General features: G+C 40.8%; 1 protein-coding gene across 1 annotated transcript in view; it reads right to left on the reverse strand.

Annotated features, from left to right (window-relative positions):
• Positions 1-26,690, reverse strand: part of TMEM232 (transmembrane protein 232) — a 233,059-nt gene that overhangs the window by 35,435 nt on the left and 170,934 nt on the right. The window contains exon 13 of the mRNA XM_070374679.1: positions 9,337-9,369. Within this exon, the coding sequence (XP_070230780.1) occupies positions 9,337-9,369 (33 nt within the window). The remainder of the gene's footprint in view (positions 1-9,336; positions 9,370-26,690) is intronic.

The raw sequence follows: 26,690 nt of genomic DNA on the forward strand, positions 1-26,690 counted from the left end.
GGAGGAGTGTTTGGAGAGGAAAAAAATTAAAATAATTTAATTTTTAAATTATATTAAGTTACAAATAAGATAGGTAATAGGTATTTAAAACAGCTATTATTTATTGAGCATTTATTATATAGCAGGAACTATTTTAAATACTTAAACTTCTTAAGTAGTAACCTGTTTTAAATGTTCTTCAAAAAAATTAAAGGAAAAGGTTTTAAACACTATAAAACTAAAAAATCACTTAAACAATTTGGCTTAAAAAATTAATAAAATAATAAGTAAAAGATCATATTTGATTCTCCTAAAGAAAAAAAATATGCAGGTTACTAAGTTTTTCTGTCTCTCTCATGTATAAACATTATTATATTTTTTGTGTTATTTCCTCCTATTAATTTGTCTAATGTCATTTAATCCTTAGGCCAGCCAGAAGAACCTGGAATGGAAGAGGAAAATTTTTTTCTTTCCCCAGCTGGTGATGAGGATGGGATCAAGTTTACTGCTTGGACAGCACCTGCCCCAAGCCTGGTGCTGTTAAAAGATCCTGGGACCTCTGACAAAAGCAGAAGGTGAGAATTCTTATCAAATCCATCTCCAGGACCTCTGCCTGCAGGGTACGTTGAAAACAAGATGGCAGGAGTTCTTCTTCCCTTTTCTCAGTTTAGGTTGGCAGGAGAAAAGGTTTGTGGGGCTAGCTCCTAGAGTAAGCAACTCTTGGGGAATTTGGTGGCGCACTCTTGGTCTGTTGCTCTTTTACTTCTCAGAAATGGTTCTTACTTTTCTTGTCTCTATCTATTGTGTCATTTGTTGTAGAAGGAAATTCCACAGGGTAAGATGCATGCACAGGTTTAAAAGCCTGTTGTCTGTGCCAACCCCACAGGCTGGTGAGTTTGTGAGGGTCAGATACCAGTTTGCTGTGGTTAGCATAGCATGAGGTACAAAGTTTTTCCTAAGGGATATGCTGGAAGCCACAATCACACCATCAATGGGCACAGATGAAGGATTTAACAGTCACTGGAGCACTTGCCACCTTAAAAAGGCACCTATGAAAGGACAGAGTGGTCACAGAACACGGTAGATCACACTAGGTCACTCACCAACCTCAAAATTCCATGCCATGAGGTACTCTATAAAACAACACACAAGCATCAACCTCATAGCACAACCCTCTTAGGTATTCATTTAGCTGAAAGGAACCCAGAGTCGGGGTAGTTTGTCATAAGGGAATAAATCCTTAAGGGGGCTTTTCTGTCTTAGTCTTCATTGCTTCTGCCCATTCACTGACAACCTTTCTTTCCGAGACCATCACTGGGAGTGAACTCTCTGGATCTGGTGAGGGCTGCACCCTTTGCCTTCTCTTGCAGGGATGCCTTTGGCATCTGATTCATTAGAATGCTATTAAGGTCCTACTTGTCAATACCCAGATGATGGATCCTTTGAAGTGGAAAAACTTCTAACTTATTGAGGCAAATTTTGAGAGAACTCTCATCCTAAACAATTGTAACCACTTTAACTGGTAGGCAGAAGCCCCAGACAGTTTTAAATTCCAAAACAGCTTCATTGAAGAATGTCGGGAAAGCCTATGAAAAATTAAAAATATGAAGTGTACCTAAGCACAGCAACATAAGGCTGATGTATCTCCTATTGCTCTACTCTATCCTCCTTCATTTGGGTGCTCATTCTAGTAACCTGTTTGGATTTCCTTTAAATTCTGAAGCGACAATTAAACTATTGACTTTGGAAATGGGATCACCTGAGGTTATGTCCTATTCTCTTCATACTGAAGGCCCAACCGAGGTGATAATTTTTAAATCTCCTGGATTCAGCTGGCAAGACGATGGAGTAGAAAGATGTGCGCTCACCTCTTCTTACAAAAACACCAAAACCACAAAAGTGGAAGTGAAAGTTGCTCAGTCGTGTCCGACTCTTTGCAACCCCATGGACTGTCCATGGAATTCTCCAGGCCAGAATACTGGAGTGGGTGGCCTTGCCCTTCTCCAGAGGATCTGCCCAACCCAGGGTTTGAACCCAAGTCTCCTGCATTGTAGGTGGATTCTTTACCAGCTGAGCCACCAGGGAAGCCCAAGAACACTGGAGTGGGTAGCCTATCTCTTCTTCAGTGGATTTCCCAACCCAGGAATCGAACCGGGGTCTCCTGCATTGCAGGCAGATTCTTTACCAACTGCACTATCAGGGGAGCCCTCCAAAAACCCAACTTACTGCTAAACAACCAACAAGAGCAGGAGCAGCAAAAAACCATGCTGGAACCCACCAGAAAGAGACCCTACATCCAAAGACAAAGAAGAAGCCAAATGAGACAGTCAGAAGGGCACAATCGTGATAAAATCAAATCCTGTACATGTCAGGAGGGCAATGCACAGACTGGAAAATAATTACACCACAGAAGTTCTCCCAGTCTGGAGCCCCACATCAGGCTTCCCAGATCGGGGTTCGGAAATGGAGGAGGAGCCTCCAGAGGATCTGGCTTTGAAGACCAGCAAGGTGTGACTGCAGGAATCCCATAGGACTGGGAGAAATGGAAACTCTACTCTTGGAGGGTGCACACAAGGTCTTGTGCACACCAGAACCCAAGAAAAAAAGCAGGGACCTCATAGGAGCCGAGGGCGGCATTAGAGGGTCTCCTGTGGAGGCAACACACAGCTGCGGCTCACTGCAGGTCAGACTCTGGCAGCAGCAGTTCTGGTGATTACTCTGGTGTGAACCCTGCTGAGATCAGTATTTCCTTGCCGAGACCTAGGCCCATCCAACAGCCTGTAGGCTCCAGTGCTAGGACACCTCAGACCAAACATCCGACAGGGCAGGAACACAGCCCTGCCATCAGCAGGCAGACTACGTAAAGTCTTCCTGAACATGGCCCTGCCCACTGAGGGACAAGACCAGCTCCACCCGCCCGTGGGCAGAAACTCCCATCAGGAAGCCTGCACAAGCCTCTTAGACAGCCTCATCCACCAGAAGGCAGATAGAGGAAGCAGGAACTACAACTTGGCAGCCTGTAGAATAGAAAACATGCTCTCAGAAAGTTAAGACAAAATAAGATGGCAGAGGAGTATGTCTGAGATAAAGGAACAAGATAAAACCCCAGAAGAAAAACTAAGTGAAGTGGAGACTGGCAATCTACTGGAAAACGAATTCAGAGTAATGATGGTAAGGATGATCCTGAGTCTTGGAAAATAGAGGCAAGGATCAAGAAGAGGCAAGAAATGTTTAACAAAGGACTGGAAGAAATAAAGAACAGAGATGAAAAATACAGTAACTGAAATGAAAAATACATTAGATGGAATCAGTAGCAAAGTAACTGAGGCAGAAAAACAGATAAGTTAACTGAAAGACAGAACAGTGAAAATCACTGCTGTGGAACAGAATAAAGAATCAAAAGAATACATTTGAATCAGTTCTAATGAGGTGGATGAAACTGGAGCCTATTACACAGAGTGAAGTAAGCCAGAAGGAAAAACACCAATACAGTATACTAACGCATATATATGGAATTTAGAAAGATGGTAACAATAACCCTGTGTACGAGACAGCAAAAGAGACAATGATGTATAGAACAGTCTTATGGACTCTGTGGGAGAGGGAGAGGGTGGGAAGATTTGGGAGAATGACATTGAAACATGTAAAATATCATGTATGAAACGAGATGCCAGTCCAGGTTCGATGCACGATACTGGATGCTTGGGGCTAGAGCACTGGGAGGCCCCAGAGGGATGGTATGGGGAGGGAGGAGGGAGGAGGGTTCAGGATGGGGAACACATGTATACCTGTGACGGATTCATTTTGATATTTGGCAAAACTAATACAATTATGTAAAGTTTAAAAATAAAAATTAAAAGAAAAAAAATTAAAAAAAAAAGAATCAAAAGAAATGAAGACAGTCTAAGATACTTCTGGGACAACATAAAGTACACCAACATTCCAATAACAGGAGTCCCAGAAGGAGAAGAGAGAGAGAGAGAGGAGAGAGAGAGAGAAAGGACCTGAAAAAATATTTGAAAAGGTAATAGCTAAAAACTTCCCTAACATGAGGAAGGACTCCTGCAGGTGCTGGATATAAATAAACCCACGGATGAACACACCCAAATACACAGGAATCAAACTGACAAAAATTAAAAAAAAAAAAACATTAAAAGCAGCAAGGGAAAAGAAACAAATAATATACAAGGGCACTCCCATAAGGTTATCAGTTGATTTTTTCAGCATAAATTCTGCAGGCCAGAAGGGAGTGGCACAATATACTTCAAGTGATGAAAGGGAAGAACCTACAGCCAGCAATCTTCTACCCAGCAAGATTCTCATTGAAATTTGACAGAAATCAAAAGCTCAACAGAAAATCAAAAGTTAACAGAATTCAGCATCACCAGACCAGCTTTCAACAAATGCTAAAGGAACATCTCTAGGCAGAAAAGGCCACTACTAGAAAAAAGGAAAATTATGAATGGAAAAGCTTACCTATAAAGACAAACATAAAGGAAATGTAGGGAATCACCTGCATACAAATATGATACCAAAACCAGCAATTGTGAGGAGAGCACAAATGCAGGATACTGGAAATGCATTTGAAATTAAAGGGCCAGCAATTAAAACTATTTTTTAATATAGACTAATACGGAGCTTGTTCTTTAACTCAGGAAACTATCAGTCCAAAATGGCATCAAAAAAATAAACGTAATACTGAGACTTTAGAAGAAATCTCCTTCTGTTTTTGAGAAAAAGGTAAGATCTCATTATCCTAACTTTTTTCCAAGATAACCTAGACATCCTAGTCTAGACATAGGTAAAGAAATAGGTGTATATTTATAATATTGTTATTTATAGGTTACATGATGTATACCTAGACACAACAAGAGAATCTACCATCTATCAAGACTATTAAGAGAGTTTAAATATTTTATGGGAAACAATATTAATACAGAGGGATCAATAGTTTGATGCAGTATCTAGCAAGAAGTGCTTTAAGAAATTTATATAATTTCATTGAAGAATGAAAAATCTAGATAAAATAGAGACTTATCATGGAGATCAAAAATATTCTTAATTGATTGACAAACCCATTACAAGTCAAATAAAATTTCCAGCAAGACTATTTGTAACCTAAACAGACATTTCTCCAAAGAAGACACACAGATACCCAACAAACACATAAAAAGATGCTCAACATCACTCAGTATTAGAGAAATGCAAATCAAAACTACAATGAGGTATTCTCTCACATCGGTCAGAATGGCCATCATCAATAAGTCTACAAATAATAAATGCTGGAGAGGATGTGGAGAAAAGGGAACCCTCTTCTACTGTTGGTGGAAATGTAAATTAACATAGCCACTATGGATAACAATCTGGAGGTTCCTTAAAAAACTAGGAATAAATCATACATATGATCCAGCAATTCTCCCACCAGACATATACCCTAAGAAAACCAAAATTCAGAGAGACACATGTACCTCATTGTTCACTGCAGCACTATTTACAAAAAGCAGGACATGGAAACAACCTAGATGTCCATCAACAGACGAATGGATAAAGAAGATGTCGTATGTGTATACAATGGGATATTACCCAGCCATAAAAAGGAACAAATTTGAGTGAGTTGAACTGAGGTGGGTGAGCTAGAGCCTGTGATACAGAGTGAAGTAAGTCAGAAAGAGAAAAATAAATACTGCATATCAACACCTATATATGGAATCTAGAAAAATGCTGCTGATGAATGTATTTGCAGGGCAGGACTAGAGATGGAAATGTAGGCAACAGACCTGCAGACACAGGGGTGGCAGGAGAAGGCAGGGTGGATCGAGGGAGCAGCATCAGCATACACACACCGCTACGTGTAAAGCAGTGGCCAGCGGGGAGGGAAGCCTCTGCACAACGCAGGGAGCCAGCCTGGCGCTCCGTGAGATGGGAGTGGGGAGGCATGGGAGGAGGCTCGAGAGGGAGGCGATGTGCACACTCATGGCTGATTCATGTTTGTGCACAGCAGGAACCAACACGGCATTGTAAAGCAATTATCCTCCAGTCTCAAAAATAGACTATTTGTAGGACTGGACACATTGATCCTAAGATCCATGAAAGAAGTGAAGAATCAAGAAAAGGTAAAATGTTCTACAAGAAAAACTAGAGAAGAGGATTTGTCCTATATACTCAAAGACTCATTACTAAGCTATTAGTATGATCGTTAAAGCAGTGAGTATTTCGGAAAGAAACAGAAAAACAAAGCACTAAATAGATAAACAAACCATATGTGTATGGTGTATGACAGACACAAATCTGTTGCAAAAGAATAGACTATTCAATAAAACGAGGCCAAGATGATTTGCATTCCATAAGGAAAAATGATGAAAATAGATCCCTTATACTGTGCACAAAAATAAAATATTCCAGATGGGTTAAAGACCAAAATGTGAAAAACAAAACTGTGAACATTTCTCAAGAAGATATGGGAGAATATTCTTAGGATATCAAGATAGGGAGGGATTTTTTGAATAAGATACAAAAATGCAGAATTATAAATTGAATTGAATTATAAATTATAAGCTGAATACACTAAACTTAGAAAATTTAATACATGAAAAGATATTCTAAAAACATTACCAAAAAATGTATATTTTTGTGAACTATCCGAGCAACATTTAAATTTAAAAATTGCATTAATGAAAACAATTTCAAACAACGGTAGAAAAATGACACAGGCTGTGGTCATGGTTTTCACTGAAGAGGATTCCAAGTAGCTAATCAACCTATTAAGAGCTGCACAACTGAAGGAATAGCAGGAGAATGCAAAGCAGAGCGGCACTGGGACACCATTCATCACACCGGTGGTGAAATTTGAATCTCTTTTACTTAGGTTTTGGCAAAAATTTGGATTAGCATGAATTCTTACACACCGTTCTGTAAATTATACAATCACTTTGGAGAATAATTTGGCAATAGCTGGCAAGGCTTAATAAAGCACGCTTGTGAAAGTGTTGGTTGCTTGGTCATGCCCAATTCTTTGCGACCCCATGGACTGTAGCCCACCAGGCTACCGTGTCCATGGAATTCTCCAGGCATGAATATGGGAGTGGGTAGCCTTTCCTTCTCCAGGGGACCTTCCCAACCCAGTGATCGAACCCCGGTCTCTTGCATTGCAGGCAGATTCTTTACCATCTGGGCCTCCAGGGAAGCTTCCTTCCCCGGGTGGGCAGAAGACAAAGGAGCCTGGTGGGCTCTAATCCATGGGGTCACAAAGAGTCGGACACAACTGAAAAAGCCACACTTGTGTGACTCAACAACTCCTCTTCTACCTGTGCTCTTACTCAGGGAAGCTCTGACTCATGTTCCCAGAAAGCGTGAGCTAGAAAATTCATCCTAACTTTAGTTGGAGTTGAAAAATAAAAAAGTTGGAATTACCTAAATATTCATTTTTAATAGAAGAGATGATCTAAGGTTTAGTCACACATCTGTATACTAGACAGCGGTTAAAATGAATGAACTAGATCTATGAACAACAGCATGCTGCTGCTGCTGCTGCTAAGTCGCTTCAGTCGTGTTCGACTCTGTGCGACCCCATAGACGGCAGCCCACCAGGCTCCCCCGTCCCTGGGATTCTCCAGGCAAGAACACTGGAGTGGGTTGCCATTTCTTTCTCCAATGCATGAAAATGAAAAGTGAAAGTTAAGTTGTTCAGTCATGTCCAACTCTTAGCAACACCATGGACTGCAGCCTACCAGACTCCTCTGTCCACGGGAGTTTCCAGGCAAGAGTGCTGGAGTGGGGTGCCACTGCCTTCTCCAACAGCATAGGTAGTTCTAAAGTTTATAATGTTAGGGGAAAAAAATCCCCATGTTAGTGAATTTCAAAAACACAATATTGAGTAAAAAAGCATATTGAAAATACATAGACATATTAGAAAAATTTTAATAAAAATTTAAAGCCCTACAGAAAGGCAGTAGATTGCTTATTGACATCTAGGATAAGTAATAGACACTTGGACATGAATAATGCCCTGGAACAGAATAGTGATTAGTTCTGAAGAAAAACGGAAGGTAAATAGATGGAGAATGTACTTGCAACTATACATTTTGTTAAAGAGAAAGAAATAATATGAACAAAGAGAATAAAATGCAGAAAGAGCTCAGGTGTCCTCAAGCTGGGCACACTCGTGCGCGTGTTCTATTATCTTTGATACTTAGTTCATGTTTGGCAATTTTTTTTACATATATATTTTTTACTCTTTCAATAGGCTGCTTTATTTCATTAAATCAATTTTACTTTTCTTTTTTAAATTGAAGTTGGTTTATAATGTTAATTTCTGCTATACAGCAAAATGATTCAGTTATCCGTATATATACTTTTTAATATTCTTTTCCATTCTGGCTTATCTCAGGATATTGAATATAGTTCCTTGTGCTATACAGTAGGGCCTTGTTGCAATGCTTTAATTACATTTAGATTTAAGATTTAAATATATTAATAAATATAATTGTATAAATGTAAAAAGAGCCTTCTAATTTTGATACCAAAGACAGAGAAAAATGCAGGGTAATGATGACTCGTTTGACTAGAGAAAAACTGAAAATTAACTGTCTGTATGGGTAATACAACAAGAAAGACATTTAAATATACAGTTGATCCTTGAACAGCTCAGGTCTGAACCGCACGCACCCACTTATACACGGGCTTCTTTCAGCAGCAAATCCTCCAGTGCTGCATGGTGACGCAGGGAGTTGGATCCTTGCGTGTGGGACCGAGCATATGGGGAAATCACACACAGGGAAGGCTGACTATAAGTTACACAGAATGTTTGACTTCAAGGGGGGTCAGTGTTCCTACCCCCCTCGTTGTTCAAGGGTCAGATGTAAATGTTTATCAGAGGAATATAATATCAACATATGGGACAGTTTAGAATTTTTAACGTATCAAAAGAATTGTGAATCATTAGAAAAAGATATATAAATAGACTATCTTTTAAAAAATGGCCAAAAGACAGGAGGCCAGTAAATTAGAAAATGAAAATGTCATCATGCAAATCAATTAGCAAAAACGTCACACTTGCAGCTCCATAGTAATCAGAGATACGCAAATTTCAGCAATCATTATGCCATGCTTTGTACTTTAATTTTGGAAAACAATAACACTGTGCATTAAAAGTTAATAATGCAGAGAGTGTGGGGAATGGCACATGATTTACTACTGGTGGGAAGGACAAACTGGTTAAAGATTTCTGAATGGTGGTTTGGAAGTACTTAACAACTATTAAAATACACGCCCTCTGGGAACCCTCCTACACTGTTGGCGGGAATGTAAACTGATGCAACCACTATGGAGGTTCCTTAAAATAATAAAAATAGAATTACCATGTAATCCAGCAATTCCACTCCTGGGCATATCCTGGAAAAAGACAAAAACTCTAATTTGAAAAGATACATACATCCCAGTGTTCATAGCAGCACTGTTTGCAATAGCTAAGATATGAAAGCAACCTTAATGTCCATCGATGGATGAATGGATAAAAAGATTCAGCTTATATATACAATTATACAACATGTGTACATTACCCAGACATAAGGTGGAAGGAAATAATGCCATTTGCAGCAACATGGATTTATACCAAGTGACGGGTGTCAGATACAAATATCATATAATCTATATGTGGAATCGAAGATCATGGCATCCAGTCCCATCACTTCATGGGAAATAGATGGGGAAAGAGTGGAAACAGTGTCAGACTTTATTTTTCTGGGCTCCAAAATCACTGCAGATGATGACTGCAGCCATGAAATTAAAAGACGCTTACTCCTTGGAAGGAAAGTTATGACCAACCTAGACAGGATATTCAAAAGCAGAGACATTACTTTGCCAACAAACGTTCGTCTAGTCAAGGTTATGGTTTTTCCTGTGGTCATGTATGGATGTGAGAGTTGGACTGTGAAGAAGGCTGAGCGCCGAAGAATTGATGCTTTTGAACTGTGGTGTTGGAGAAGACTCTTGAGAGTCCCTTGGACTGCAAGGAGATCCAACCAGTCCATTCTGAAGGAGATCAGCCCTGGGATTTCTTTGGAAGGAATGATGCTAAAGCTGAAACTCCAGTACTTTGGCCACCTCATGCGAAGAGTTGACTCATTGGAAAAGACTGATGCTGGGAGGGATTGGGAACAAGAGGAGAAGGGGACGACAGAGGATGAGATGGCTGGATGGCATCACTGACTCGATGGACGTGAGTCTGGGTGAACTCTGGGAGTTGGTGACCGACAGGGAGGCCTGGCGTGCTGCGATTCATGGGGTGGCAAAGAGTCGGACACGACTGAGCAACTGATCTGATCTGATATGTGGAATCTAAAATATGATACAAATGAACTTATTTACAAGACAGAGAAAGACTCACAGGCAGAGAAAACAAGCTTATGGTTACCAAAGGAGGAAGGAGGGAGGGGAAATTGGGAGCTTGAGATGAACAGATGCAGTCTACTGATAAACAAGAATCTGACTGTACAGCACAGAACTCTATGCTCAGTATCTTGTAATAACCTATAATGGGAAAGAATCTGAAAAAGAATATATATAAAATGGATTCACTTGGCAATAAACCTGAAACACTGTAAATCAACTATACTTCATTAAATTCTTCTTAACTGTGCATCTCTGTGACCACAAGTCCATGCTTATTACACTCTTGTTCTAAGTAATAAAGAAAGACGCTCACTACTTATTCATTATAAGGATATAACTTTAGCAAACACTAATTTAAACATGTATGAATTTAACAAAATATAAATGGCCAGCAAGAGGGAAATAGTCAAATGAAATGAGTAACTAATCAAGGGTTTTTTGAAGTAATTACAAATAATGCTGCAGAAAAAAAATACTTGATCATGATATGCTGCTAAGTCACCTCAGTCGTGTCTGACTCTGTGTGACCCCATAGATGGCAGCCCACCAGGCTCCCCCATCCCTGGGATTCCTCAGGCAAGAACACTGGAGTGGGTTGCCATTTCCTTCTCCAATGCAGGAAAGTGAAAAGTGAAAGGGAAGTCGCTCAGTCGTGTCCAACCCTCAGTGACCCCATGGACTTCAGCCTTCCAGGCACCTCCTTCCATGGGATTTTCCAGGCAAGAGTACTGGAGTGGAGTGCCATTGCCTTCTCCAGATCATGGTATATAGATAAATGAAAAATGCACATATACATGCTCAGTCATGTCTGACTCTGCGACCCCATAGACTGTATGTAGCCCACCAAGTTCCTCTGTCCATGGTATTTTCCAGGCAAGAATACTGGAATAGGTTGCCTACTCCAGGGGATCTTCCCCACTCAGGGATCGAACCTGCGTTTCTTGCATCTCCTGCATTGGCAGGCTGATTCTTTACCACTGCACCACCAAGAAGGCAAGCTGTAAAACTCTAAAACAGTGTGTCAAATACAGCCCCACTTTTTATATGTACAGACTTCATGGTGAGTGTAATTCATTGTGTATATTTAATAGTGTGTTATATTTGGTTCGTGTGTGGGTATTTGTATACATAATGTTGAAAGAACAGAATTCTGCAGTGTATAAAAAATATATCACTTTAATTCCCTCCAGGCTCTCCTTTCCAACTGGTTTTTAGCTGGATCTAGATCTCTCCAGTATCTTAGATCAGGCCAGGCCAGGCCAGATCTAGTGCTTTATGATCACTTTAGAAAAAATATTTCTTCAATCACTTTAGTTTTAGCTTCAGTTATTAAAATAGTCAAATTTAATGGGCAAACTTCATTAGATCACTATTGCTTAGCTTGGAAGCCGCTAAGGATGGTGGGCACAAATGACTTCTTTCTCTCCAGAAGCCTTCGCTTGCTGACCCTGGCTCCCTCCCAGGGTGGGCGGACGGAAGTAGCGGAAGTGGGGAGAGGAGGGGAAGGTCAGAACGATTGCTGTTGCCCGAGCTACCCTGCCGCGGCACAGCTGCCCTCGGAGCCTGTCCGACTCTTTGCGACCCCGTGGACTGTAGCCCGCCAGGCTCCTCCGTCCATGGGATTCTCCAGGCAGGAACCCTGGAGTGAGGAGCCATGCCCTCCTCCAGAGAATCTTCCTGACCCAAGGATCGAACCCCGGACTCCCGCGTTGCAGGCGGTGCTTTCACTGTCTGAGCCGGCAGGGACGCTCCCTCGGAGCTACAGGCCTTAAACGTGCTTCCTGGAGATCCTCAGAGGGCAGGACCTCCACGTGGCTCCTCTAGCTCCCGAGACCATCGCTGCGCCGCTCAGCCGCTGCCTTCCTGCAGTCCTGCCCGCTGAACGCCTCACTCCTGGACGGCCCTTCTCTCGACCCTGAAAAACACTGTGTGTCCTCCCGGCCTGACGCCTTTCACAAAGTGCCGAGAACGCTAAATGAGCCCCCTGCCCTGCCCTCGCGATGACGCCAGAGCAGACTCTCCCGAGAGGGCGGACACAGACCGCAGCCTCCTCCAAAGGCGTCGCGCCCCCCGAACCCCTCGTGGCTGCTGTTCAGTCACTACGTCGGTCCGACTCTGTGCGACCCCGCGGACTGTAGCCCTCCAGGCTCCTCTGCCCATGGGACTTCCCGGGGAAGAACACTGAGTGGGTTGCCATGCCCTCCTCCAGGGGACCTTCCTGACCCCCCGGGACCGAACTGGCATCTCCTGCACTGCAGGCGGATTCTTTACCGCTGAGCCACCGGGGAAGTCCAGTCATTGGCGACTAGTAATCAACCTTCCCTTTAGCTAGTTCTCAAGAAGCCCTGCATAGTAGTTCATTTCAGCATGTACATCCTTTTGGAGCCTTGCTGAATCTGAGATAGACTTACCTTCATATTTATATGGATTTAATATACACACATATTTAAATATACCTAAATGTTAGCAGGCTTATTTTACAAATGTTGTTGCCAGTTATCACCAGGAAGCAAAATTAGGACTGTTGCTTGGATATTTAAAATTTTTCTTGTTAAGCTGAAGATATAGGTATTTCTTGGTGATGGGTAAAACAATCCTAAAGAAGGAGAAATTTATGTTCAGAGAACTACGGTGCAGAATGTGAATAATATAAACACACCTCCTGGCTTGCACACCCAACTACTGAGAATTTACAGTCTATTTGGAACTAAGTATATGTCAAATGTTCATAGCTCTTCCTTTGCCTCTGAAACTCAGATAGGAAACAAGATAGATGTTTAATGAGAAAGAATGTGCAAAACTCCACCTGGATTTCAAGACAGTATAATTTTATTTCCTTTCTATTTTCTGCTCAATGGTTTTGGCTGGTCGCCATGTAATAAAATCTTTCTTAAATCTGTTTGGCAGTCATATTTTAAGATCTAGTTTTATGTACACTAAAGAATAATATTCCTAAGGTGTCTCTTGTCATAATCGAGAGTATTTCTCATTAGCAATAATCTCAGGTATAAAATATCTAAATCACAGCTCTAAATGTACAAGTGACTTGCAAATTATTTCGTCCGTCCATCCATCCAACTATCACTTCCTTAATATTTATCGAGTGCCTAGGCCCTGTGGTAGGTTTGAGGTGTAATACATACTTACATGAAACATGGTATCTTTTCTCGAGAAACTTATTCCTCGTAGGAAAGATAAGAACTAGCATAGAAGGCATTCAGTTCTCAGAGAAATACTTCGTCAACGTACTGTCACACCACGACGATGCACTTGGGGCTGTGGACAAAGCTTCCGAAGAATGAAGATGACAGAGCCCTCTCGACACAAACTCTTTTTTCCACGCTTTTTAAAAGCTCATATATTATTACGGTTTTCTAGCTTCAGTTTTCTTTTTATGTGTAATACTAAAATTCAAGAGAAATCTTATTAATATGTGTTATGAACCAAACTGTGTCCCCCACGTTCATATACTGCAGCCCTAAGCCACAGCAACTCACAATGTGACTGTATTTGGAGATAGAGCCTTGAAGAGGTAAATAAGATGAAAAAGAGGTCACATAAAGTGAAAGGCACTCAGTCGTGTCTGACTCTTTGCGACCCCATGGACTATACAGCCCATGGAATTCTCCAGGTCAGAATACTGGAGTGGGTAGCCTATCCGCTTCTCCAGGGGATCTTCCCAACCCAGGGATCAAACCCAGGTCTCCTGCATTGCAGGCTGATTCTTTATCAGCTGAGCTACCAGGGAAGCCCAGAGGTCACATGGATGAGCCCTAATCCAATCCGAAAAAATTCCAACACACTAAGAGACATCAGACATAGAAGCCCACGTGAGGTCATAGTAAGAAGGCAGCAGCCTACAAGCCACGGAGAAGACACGCCTTGCTGAGCTCTTCATCGTGGCCCTGAAGTCTCTGGAACTGCCCCCTCCCAATCTGTGGTCTTTTGTGATAGCAGCCCTACGTGGTATGTGATCATAAAAAATAGACTTCATAATAAAATGACCATAAAAAGCAGATTTGTGATTAACGTAGAAGAAATATGGTTGTGATGATTCCCGATCTTTTCACACAAAGAACTGAGAATGGATGGCCTGTGATGCAGTGAACAGCCTAATGACAAGGGTATGACAAGGGTCATGAAAGAGTGTCTTGGGCTTCCCTGGTGGCTCAGTGGGAAAGAATCCGCCTGCCAGTGCAGGAGACACAGACAGGTTGGATCCCGGATCTGGGAAGATCCCTCATGCCGCAGAGCAGCTAAGCCTGTGCACAACGGCTGAGCCGGTGTTCCAGAGCCCAGGGGCTCAGCTACGGAAGGCCCTGCGCCTGGGGCCCGTGCTCTGCAAAAGAGAAGCCGCATTGTGAGAAGCCTGAGCACTGCAGCTAGAGAGGAGGCCCTGCTCATTGCAGCTGGAGAAAGCCCGCGCACAAAACCGAAGACCCGGGGCAACCAAACATAAATAAGCAAATAAATGAATAAATGTTTGAAATGCTAAAAAAAAAGAGAGTATCTCAACTCCGTGAGCATTTTCCAGATGTCACTCTTATCCCACTTTGGCCATGTTGATATTTTTCCTTAATGGCCTTTCCTTCTATGGGCTAGATGATTTGCATTTTTATGAAAAAGAATAGCTTTTAGCTTTTTAAGTTACCTTGCTTGCTGTATTTTGAAGATGAAGCTTTTAATTTTCAGATTTGTGGGCCTTATACCACCAAGAGACAGACAGTGGGAACATAGATGGCCTTCAGTTCAGTTCAGTTCATTCGCTCAGTTGTGTCCGACTCTTTATGACCCCACGGACTGTAGCATCAGAGAAGGCGATGGCACCCCACTCCAGTACTCTTGCCTGGAAAATCCCATGGATGGAGGAGCCTGGTAGGCTGCAGTCCATGGGGTCGTTAAGAGTCGGGCACGACTGAGCCACTTCCCTTTTACTTTTCACTTTCATGCATTGGAGAAGGAAATGGCAACCCACTCCAGTGTTCTTGCCTGGAGAATCCCAGGGACTGGGGAGCCTGGTGAGATGCCATCTATGGGGTCGCACAGAGTCAGACACAGCTGAGGCGACTTAGCAGCAGCAGCAGCAGCAGCAGCAGGACTGTAGCACACCAGGATTCCCTGTCCATCACCAACTCCAGGAGCTTACTCAGACTCATGTCCTTTGAGTTGGTGATACCATCCAACCACCTCATCCTCTGTCATCCCCTTCTCTTCCTGCCTTCAATCTTTCCCAGCATCAGGGTCTTTTCAAATGACTCAGTTCTTCCCATCAGATGACCAAAGTATTGGAGTTTCAGCTTCAGCATCAGTCCTTCCAATGAATATTGAGGACTGATTTCCTTTAGGATGGACTGGTTGGATCTCCTTGCAGTCCAAGGGACTCTCAAAAGTCTTCTCCAACACCACAGTTCAAAAGCATCAATCCTTCTGCACTCAGCTTTCTTTATAGTCCAACTCTCACATTTATACACGACTACTGGAAAAACCATAGTCTTGACTAGATGGGCCTTAGATGGCAAAATAATGTCTCTGCTTTGTAATATGCTGTCTAGGTTGGTCATAGTTTTTCTTCCAAGAAGGAAGAGTCTTTTAATTTCATGGCTGCAGTCACCATCTGCAGTGATTTTGGAGCCCAGAAAAATAAAGTCTCTCACTGTCCCCGCTGTTTCCCACTTATTTGCCACAGTCTTGTCTGAGTCTGTTCAACCCTAAGGACTGTAGCCTGTCAGGCTCCTCCGTCCATGGGATTCTCCAGCCAAAAATACTAGAGCAGGTTGCCATGCCTTCCTTCATGGGCTCTTCCTGACCCAGGGATTGAATCTTGGTCTCCTGCATTGCAGGCAGATTCTTTACCACTAAACCACCAGAGAAGTCCCATAGATGGCCTCAGAAATACAAAATGGACCTATTTTAAGATAGTCAATAAACATAAAAAGGCAAGTGAAATCAGATCTACCTTTGAGAACAGTAAATTAACTGCAGTGGTTTGGGTTCATTAAAAAAACTGGAAAAGGTTCTCAAAGCAAACTTGAGGCCTCTTTCAGATATAAGGAACAAATACTTCTATATGGAATATAATATTCTAAACACAGTCAATGGAATAGATCCAACTGTTTTGTCATTATGTATTTTCAAAGAGAAGAAACAAGAAATTAGTTTTCATTTTCCATTGGGAATAATGCTTGGTTTGGCTTAGATGGTTAAGCTTCCATAAGAACCTTTAACCTATCCTGCACAATGGGCCTTTGTTGTATTATATAGCAGTACTTAGAAATACAGAATGGTACTGTTATCTAAAGACGTCAGCTGTTTTGCAGTAATCATTATTCAAAGTAACAAAGATAGTTTTGTAAATGACTTAGTAAAGCATTCTGAGCAGAAATTCAAATTTCGATGTGTCATTGTGATTTTTTTGCTCAAATAATTTTATTTAATTACTATGTTTTACTTGTCAGCAAATTGAAATGTGGAACTATGCTATTAACATGATTATTACACAAACCTTTTTTGAGTAAGTCAATCATACTGTCCCTCTTTTGTTATATTAACTATTACTTTCTTAGGGAAAACCAATCTCCAGCTAGTCAGAAATTTCTATTACCCCTGAACCTGAAAGTTGTTTCCTAAAACATTTATATTTTCTTTGATAAATTGCCTTCAAGGATAAAACAATTTCATAATGATGATAAACCACTGTCAATTTACAACATCAACATACATCAAGTGAACTGATTAAATCTACATGCTCATTTTATATAATAGAAATACAATCACTGCAATAAAACACTGTCATGGGATTAATGTCTTCTACTCTGAAAATGTAAGTCTTGCCTTTGGCTTGGTATTTTATGAAGCAGCAGGAGACCATTATCCTGTGACAACATTTTATTTCATTGACATCTCAAATATATTCTTAATATCCTTTATATTTATGTTCAGTTTAAAATGAGAGGATTAGACTAGGTATTATTATCCTGGAAAGGCATTCATTATTATATTCTGAATAGCATTACCATGTGACAAGTCTCAGCCATAAGATTCTCTTGGCAAGCATTGCATCTTTTATCCTTACGTATTCAAAGCAAAGCTGACTATATTCCATGCTATGAATTTTTCCTGTGTTAATCATCAGTATTCACCCACCTTTGCTGCTATATGGTACTCAAATTATGGAAATCAATCTGATCAATAAAATGTTCAGTTCAGTATCTCAGTCATGTCCAGTTCTTTGTGACCCCAAGGACTGCAGCACGCCAGGCCTCCCTGTCCATCACCAACTCCTAGAGTTTACCCAAACTCATATCCATTAAGTTGGTGATGACATCCAACCATCTCATCATCTGCCGTCTCCTTCTCCTCCCACCTTCTATCTTTCCCAGCATCAGGGTCTTTTCAAATGAGACAGTTCCTCCCCTCAGGTGGCCAAAGGATTGGAGTTTCAGCTTCAGCATCAGCTCTTTCTTCAGCATCAGCCCTTCCAATGAATATTCAGGACTGATTTCCTTTAGGATGGACTGGTTGGATCTCCTTGCAGTCTAAGGGACTCTCAAAAGTCTTCTCCAACACCACAGTTCAAAAGCGTCAATTCTTTGGTGCTCAGCTTTCTTTATAGTCCAACTCTCACATCCATACATGACTACTGGGAAAACCAAAGGTTTGACTAGATGGACCTTTGTTGGCAAAGTAATGTCTCTGCTTTTTAATATGCTGTCTAGGTTGGGCATAGCTTTACTTCCAGGGGTTAAGTGTCTTTAATTTCACATCTGTATTCACCATCTGCAGTGATTTTGGAGCCCAGAAAAATAAAGTCTGTCACTGTTTGCATTTTTTCCCCATCTATTTGCCATGAAGTGATGGGATTGGATGCCATGATCTTAGTTTTCTGAATGTTGAGTTTTAAGACAACTTTTTCACTCTCCTCTTTTACTTTCATCAAGAGGCTCTTTAGTTCTTCTTTGCTTTCTGCCATAAGGGTGGTGTAATCTGCATGTCTGAGGTTATTGATATTTCTCCCAGCAATCTTGATTCCAGCTTGTGCTTCTTCCAGCCCAGCGTTTCTCATGATGTACTCTGCATATAAGTTAAATAAGCAGGGTGACAATATACAACCTCGATGTACTCCTTTCCTGATTTGGAACCAGTCCATTGTTCCATGTTCAGTTCTAACTGTTGCTTCCTGACCTGCACACAGATTTTTCAGGAGGCAGGTCAAGTGGTCTGGTATGCCCATCTCTTGAAGAATTTTCCACAGTTTGTTGTGATCTACACAGTCAAAGGCTTTGGCATAATCAATAAAGCAGAAGTAAATATTTTTCTGGAACTCTCTTGCTTTTTCGATGATCCAATGGATGTTGGCAATTTGATCTCTGGTTCCTCTGCCTTTTCTAAAACCAGCTTGAACATCTGGAAGTTCATGGTTCATGTTCTGTTGAAGCCTAGCTTGGAGAATTTTGAGCATTATTTTGCCAGCATGTGAGATGAGTGCGATAGTGCAGTCGTTTGAACATTCTTTGCATTGCCTTTCTTTGGGCTTGGAATGAAAATTGACCTTTTCCAGTCCCATGGCCACAGCTGAATTTTCCAAATTTGCTGGCGTATTGAGTGCAGCACTTTCACAGCATCACCTTTTAGTATTTGAAATAGTTCAACTGGAATTCCATCACCTCTACTAGCTTTGTTCATAGTGATGCTTCCTAAGGCCCACTTGCCTTCTGTTCCAGGATGTCTGGCTCAAGGTTAGTGATCACACCATCATGATTATTTGGGTCCTGATGATCTTTTTTGTATAGTTCTTCTGTATATTCTTGCCACCTCTTCTTAATATCTTCTGCGTCTGTTGCTGCTGCTAAGTTGCTTCAGTCGTGTCTGACTCTGTATGACCCCAGAGACAGCAGCCTACCAGGCTCCCCCTTCCCTGGGATTCTCCAGGCAAGAACACTGGAGTGGGTTGCCATTTTCTTCTCCAATGCATGAAAGTGAAAAGTGAAAGGGAAGTCACTCAATCGTGTCCAACTCTTAGCGACCCCATGTACTGCAGCCTTCCAGGCTCCTCAGTTCATGGGATTTTCCAGGCAAGAGTACTGGAGTGGGGTGCCATTGCCTTCTGCTTCTGTTAGGTCCATACAATTTCTTTCCTTTATTGTGCCCATCTTTAGATGAAAAAATCTGAGTTAAATTCCCACATTCCAGTCCATTTTAGTTCACTGATTCCTAAAATGTCAACATTCACTCTTGCCATCTCCTGTTTGACCGCTTCCAATTTGCCTTGATTCATGGACCTAACATTCCAAGTTCCTATGCAATATTGCCCTTTACAGCATCGGACCTTGCTTCTATCACCAGTCACATCCACAACTGGGTGTTGTTTTTATTTTGGCTCCATCCCTTCATTCTTTCTGGAGTTATTTCTCCACTGAGCTCCAGTAGCATATTGAGCACTTGCTGACCTGGGAGTTCATCTTTCACTGTTCCACCTTTTTGCCTTTTCATACTGTTCATGGGACTCTCAAGGCAAGAGTACTGCAGTGGTTTGCCATTCCCTTCTCCAGTGGGCCACATTCTGTCAGACCCCTCCACCATGACCCATCTGTCTTGAGTTCCATCTTGGGTTCCAAATAGGAAAAGGAGTATGTCAAGGCTGTATATTGTCACCCTGCTAATTTAACTTTTAAGCAAAGTACATCATGAGAAACTCTGGGCTGGATGAATCATAAGCTGGAATCAAGATTGCCGGGAGAAATATCAATAACCTCAGATATGCAGATGACACCACCTTTATGGCAGAAAGTGAAGAAGAACTAAAGAGCCTTGATGAAAGTGAAAAAGGAAAGTGAAAAAGTTGGCTTAAAGCTCAGCATTCAGAAAACTAAGGTCATGTCATCCAATCCCATCACTTCATGGCAAATAGATGGGGGAACAGTGGAAATAGTGGCTGACTTTATTTTTCTGGGCTCCAAAATAACTGCAGATGGTGACGGCAGCCATGAAATTAAAAGATGCTTACTCCTTGGCAGAAAAGTTATGACCAACCTAGACAGCATATTAAAAAGCAAAGATATTACTTTGTCAACAAAGGTCCATCTAGTCAAGGCTATGGTTTTTCCATAGTCATGTATGGATGTGAGAGTTGGACTTTAAAGAAAGCTGAGCACCAAAGAATTGATGCTTTTGAACTGTGGTGTTGGAGAAGACTCTTGAGAGTCCCTTGTACAGCAAGGAGATCCAACTTGTCCATCCTAAAGGAAATCAGTCCTGAGCGTTCATTGGAGGGACTGATGTTGAAGCTGAAACTTCAATACTTTGGCCATCTGTTGCAAAGAGCTGACTCATTTGAAAAGACCCTGATGCTGGGAAAGATTGAAGGTGGGAAGAGAAGGGGACGACAGAGGATGAGATGGTTGGATGGCATCACCGACTCAACAGACATGAGTTTGGGTAAACTCTGGGAGTTGGTGATGTACAGGGAAGCCTGGCGTGCTGCGGTTCATGGGATCATGAAGAGCTGGACGTGACTGAGTGACTGAACTGAACTGAACTGAACCTGATGACATGTTCCCTGGCATCACTAATTTTCTTGAAGGGATCTTTAGATCTCTAGATCACTAAAATGTTAATGAAATATTAAAAAGAGAAAGTTTTCTGACTTTAAGCCAAAATTATAACCATAAATTCAAATTCTTACTGCACTTTAAAATAGATTCCTTCCTTTCATTTTGAAATCACTGCCCTCAGCACTTTCCCACACTCTGAATTCTAAGGATTTGCCTGTGCACATCAAATACAGAACTATAATAATTATCCTAAAACTCAAACTAAGAGAAATACAACTTCATCTGAAATATGTAGGAGCTGAGGCCACTAATTTGGTTTGGATTATCCAGAAAAATGACTTCAATTCTCTACCATGTTTTGCATGTGTAAATATGGAAGCAGATTCAGGTAATAAAATGCAGAGCAATAAATGCAAAGTGCAAGACAGATAAGACCTACTGAAAATTCATTTGGGGGCCTCAGTGTTGAAAGTCTGTAAGCAGAACACAGCAAGTTAACACAATTTTCAAGATGTTAATATCACAAGACAGTGGTTTGAATTTATTGAGCTTTAAAGGTGCCAAATTTGCCTTGTCTGTGTTAGAGCACCCCTGTAACCGCATTTCTTCCAGCTAATGGTATTCTAAACACTGTAACCGTATTTCTTCTAGCTAATGGTATTCTAAACACTGTAACCGTATTTCTTCTAGCTAATGGTATTCTAAACACTGTTTTGTCCATGTATTTTATAGACATAGAAGTGTTTTGATTAAGAGCAGATGAAGGTGTTGATTTTGTTTTCTCTTTGCGGTTCAAGAATAAGATAGTAAAAACCCATAGATGATATCCTTAGTTCAGACTCTAACTGCCAATAAGTCTATGGTTAGGGCTATAAAACTGTGCTAGAACTAGAAATTCTGAAAAACATTAACTGACTCTAATACACCATGGTCAAACTGCATGGCTCTGTGACTTCCCTTTTCCCCTAAAATATACAAGAATTCATGAGTCATAGCAATTTCTTTAAAGCCTAAGGTATTAATTTAACTGATTTATTTTTTAATTTAAAAAATCATCATTTTCTTTAGCTCAACATTATTTTGCATGCAATAATATTCCTTTCATTTTTATCATTATATAACATTTGATTATTAATGACTATACCAGAGCTTACTTGTCTGATCTCCTAGCAATGAGTATTTTGGATTTTTTTTATATTCAGTTCTTATTGGAATAGTCTACCAGTGTATTTTGTCATCCTTTATTTAGATCCAAATGCAAGCCTCTGAGCAACTCACCCTACTAGTGTGAATAATTTAGAGATATTTCTTCTCCAAAGAAAGTAGAGTGTGATAATGAAAATGAAAAGTTACAGAATTCATATTAAGCTACTGACCACACCTAAGTAGAAGATTCGAGTTATGTTTTGTTCACTTGTTTTTTAAGAGAGTACATGGGAAGCGCTTCTCCCAGTTCCCACATTTGCCTAAGGAGTATAATGCTTTTAATGCAATAGCAGTTGTCTCTCACTCATTTTGTTTGGTATTTATAAACTCGCCTTTAACTGGTTCTCTGAAGTATGGTGCGACATGCAAAAAATAATCAACCTATTTCACAGTAGCATATACACTGCGAGTGAAGTGAAAATCGCTCAGTAGTGTCGTATTCTTTGAGATCCCCTGAACTGTAAGCCTACCAGGCTCCTCTGTCCATGGAATTCTCCAGGCAAGAATACTGGAGTGGGTAGCCTTTCACTTCTCCAGCAGATCTTCCCAACCCAGGGATCGAACCCAGGTCTCCTGCATTGCAAGTGGATTCTTTACCATCTGAGCCCCCAGGGAAGCCACTGTACTTGCATGCAAAGTCTCTTCAGTCCTGTCTGACTCTGTGCAACCCTATGGGCTGTAGCCTGCCAGGCTCCTCTGTCCAGGGAATTCTACAGGCAAGAATACTGGAGTGGGTTGCCATGCCCTCCTCCAGGGAATCTTTTTCTGACCCAGGGATCGAACCCAGGCCTCTTAGGTCTCCAGCATTGACAGGCATGTTCTTTACCACTAGCGCCACCTGGAAAGCCCAGCATATACACTAAGAAGTGTCTTTTCTCTAGCACTGAAGATTGGTCAGTATGGCAAGTTAATTAACAGTTTATTTTTCATTCAAATACCTTTGATTTATACTTGTTTTATACTTGAAATTAAAAGGTTGCTATATGCCATTTTGTCTTATGTAACTAATTAATATGCATTTAGTAGCTGTTACCTTTTAATTACTAATAAATAACTCATAATTATTTAGTAAATACATACATCTGTTCTAAGTTGGCACATGGGACTTAATTAATAGTGAATCTTAGACCTTGTATTTGTATGCAAAATTATATCCTTCATGTGATTTCAACTGTGGATTTAAAGTGTTTTTAGAAATTCATTAGAACTTCCTATTTTGCTTATAATATAAGCCTTCCAATGTTAAATTTCATTGTTCTATATATGAATGGAAAAAAAAAAAACCTTTCCAGATTATTGTTTCATTGGAAAGACCAACATATACCTGGGGGAAAGCAACAGAAGTCAAGAAAAAACCCACCTGCAATGCAGGTGACTCAGGAGACACAGATTTAATCCCTGGGTTGGGAAGATCCCCTGGAGGTGGAAATGGCAACCCACTGCAGTATTCTTGCCTGGAGAATCCTATGCACGAAGGAGCCTTGCCAGCTACCGTCCACAGGGTCACAAAGAGGCAGATATGACTGATCACAGCACAGAACACAGAAGTCAGAAAAATCAAATTTCCCTTCTTAGACCTCTTACCAAAAAGCTAAACATTCTTATATAAAACACTTTTCTTTCAGCTATAGATTTTATATTTATAATGAAGACATTGCCCACCGGTTTATGGTGGTAAGATAAGGTACAGTCTTCCTCTTCCCTCTTTCTTGCCAAACCCACGAAAATATATAATAGCCCCTACTACACACACATGCACACAATAAATATGTAATTTTACGATTTTGAAAACAAAACGGGATGCATTTTGATCAGTCTATGAACTGTGAAAGTAGACATTAGCAGACTGAAGCAGAAAGCCAGCCAAAGTCCTACGTCACTGGAGTACACTTTCTTCAGAAGAAGGGACTAGTGCCTGGTGCGACTGCATATGAGAGTGAGCGAGAGATGGTCCCCGAATAACGCCTGCCAGTGGCACCCACTCCAGTACTCTTGCCTGGAAAATCCCATGGATGGAGGAGCCTGGTGGGCTGCAGTCCATGGGGTTGTTAAGAGTCGGACACACCTGAGCGACTTCACTTTCTCTTTTTACTTTCATGCATTGGAGAAGGAAATGGCAACACGCTCCAGTGTTCTTGCCTGGAGAATCCCAGGGACCGGGGAGCTTGGTGGGCTGCTGTCTATGGGGTCGTACAGAGTCGGACACGACTGAAGCGACTTAGCAGCAGACATACTTTTCCTTAAAATACTGTAAAGTCATTATTTATCAATTATAAATGAAATAATATGATGTTAGGATTTTGCCTCAAAATAGACTGGGGTTGGCAGGAGAGAATGTGCAGTAGGATACATAAAGCAAGATTACCAAAATTAACAGCTACTGAGGCTAGAGGTTGTGTAAAAGGGGACTAATTATACTATTCTCTCCACTTTTCTATATGTTTTAAATTTTTCATAATGATAGTTTGTAAAACTATATCCACAATAGTAAAAAAAAAAGTCTAGAATTAAAGCCAACAGAAGATGAAGCAATATTTATGCTAGAAATTTCAAGACTTTTTGAAAATTATTTTGAAATCCCTGATTAAATGAAAATGTATACTATATTCATAAAGGGTATACTTAGTATCATAAAGGAATAAAATTCCCCAAATTGATTGATAAACATAAAAATCTAAAGCAAAATCCCTAGAAACTAACCAACTTAATTCTAAAATTTACACAGAAGACTACAGCAAAAGCAAAAACATTGCTAAAGAAGAAAGTAGGAGGAATTGGCTCAAAAAATGTAAACACTGGCTGAATTTGTAGTAAGTAACTAAAATGACATATTAACAAAGGGATAAATTCACAAATGGAATAGATCAAAAGGCCCACATAAATTTATTGTCTACATGGAAAACTGATATCTGTTTAACATACATTGGAGAAGGCACTGGCACCCCACTCCAGTACTCTTGCCTGGAAAATCCCATGGATGGAGGAGCCTGGTGGGCTGCAGTCCATGGGGTTGAGAAGAGTCGGACACGACTGAGCAACTTCACTAATATACAGCAGAGCTGATAGTGTGAACGGAACAGCATTTTTGATAAATGGTGTATGAATATTGGCTATCCAAATGGGAAAAAATCTCTAGATTCCTACCCCACACCATAACCACAAATTCTTTAATGACTTAAATACAAGACTTTTTAAACCTTTGGTAGAAAATACAGCAGCATAATTTTTATGATATAGGTGTGGGGAAGCATGCTTTATTATAAGGAATAAATTCAAGCTCAATAAAATTAAGAATTTATGTTAATTACTAAATAACATAACAAGTATGAAAAAGCAAACTACAATTCAGCCAACAAAATGTATACACCAAAAGAAAAATGGGCAAATGATAAGAATAGCCATTTCAGAAGTTATCCAATAGATAAATACACAAAAATAAGTTAAAATTAAACCCATTAACAATTACTATAGTGAACTTCTATTATCTGTTGGTGGTGGTGCTAGTTTGGTCGCTAAGTCATGTTCAACTCGTGGGCTGCAGCCCATCAGGCTCCTCTGTCCATAGGACTTCCCAGGCAAGAATACTGGAGTGGGTTGCCATTCCCTTCTCCAGGGGCTTTTCCAGATCCAGAGACTGAACCCAGGTCTCCTGCATTGCAGGCAGATTCTTTTCCAACTGAGTCACCAGGGAAGTTCATTTACTAGACTGCCCAAAATAAAGAAGTCTGAGAGTAGTTAAGTGTTGGTGAGAATGTAAAGCAGGGGGGAGTCTTACAACTGAGTACAAGTCAGCACAACCACTGGGGAGCAGGGAGGCAAACAGCAGTATCCTTAAAATGAGACATGCACATTATCCCCATGACCTACTCCTAGTCACACCCTAGAAAACCAGGCCCATGTGTGCACCAGGAGACGGTGCAAAAGTGTGCACAGCATCTTCATTTGCAATAGGAAGAATTAAAAAGAAGGAATCCTGAATGTCTACTGACAGAGGCATTGAAAAATGCACACTGTCATATTCTATCATTCCATGAAACATAATGCTGTGAGCTCCGGGAAATCAGTACAGACACTGCTGAGCTACTACAGGGATACACAAAATGAACATCATTCATTTAATGCCAGATTTGCAACCATTATATTTACTTTGTTGTTGTTCAGTCACTCAGTCATGTCCGACTCTTTCACAAACCCATGAACTGTAGCTCACCAGGTTCCTCTGTCTATGGGATTTCCCAAGCAAGAAACATTACAATGGGTTGCCATTTCCTTCTCCAGGGAATCTTCCTGACCCAGGGATCAAACCCACGTCTCCTGCATTGCAGGCAGATTCTTTACAATCCGAGCCACCGGGGAAGCCCATCATATTTATTAGCACCAAAATAAAAGTAGGCTGGTCTTTTTGAAAGAGTGATGACTCTATTATTAAGTATCAATTGAATGAAATAAATAGTTGGTCAATTTTTTAAAAGGACAAACATATGTTCTCTTCGCTAGTAAAGACACAGCAAATTATAAAGGGAATTAAACATTTCAAGCACAGAGGGAGCTATCTTTTTGGCATTA

The sequence above is a fragment of the Bos mutus genome, chromosome 7 (genome assembly GCF_027580195.1).
Source record: "Bos mutus isolate GX-2022 chromosome 7, NWIPB_WYAK_1.1, whole genome shotgun sequence".
Taxonomy (NCBI): Eukaryota; Metazoa; Chordata; class Mammalia; order Artiodactyla; family Bovidae; genus Bos; species Bos mutus.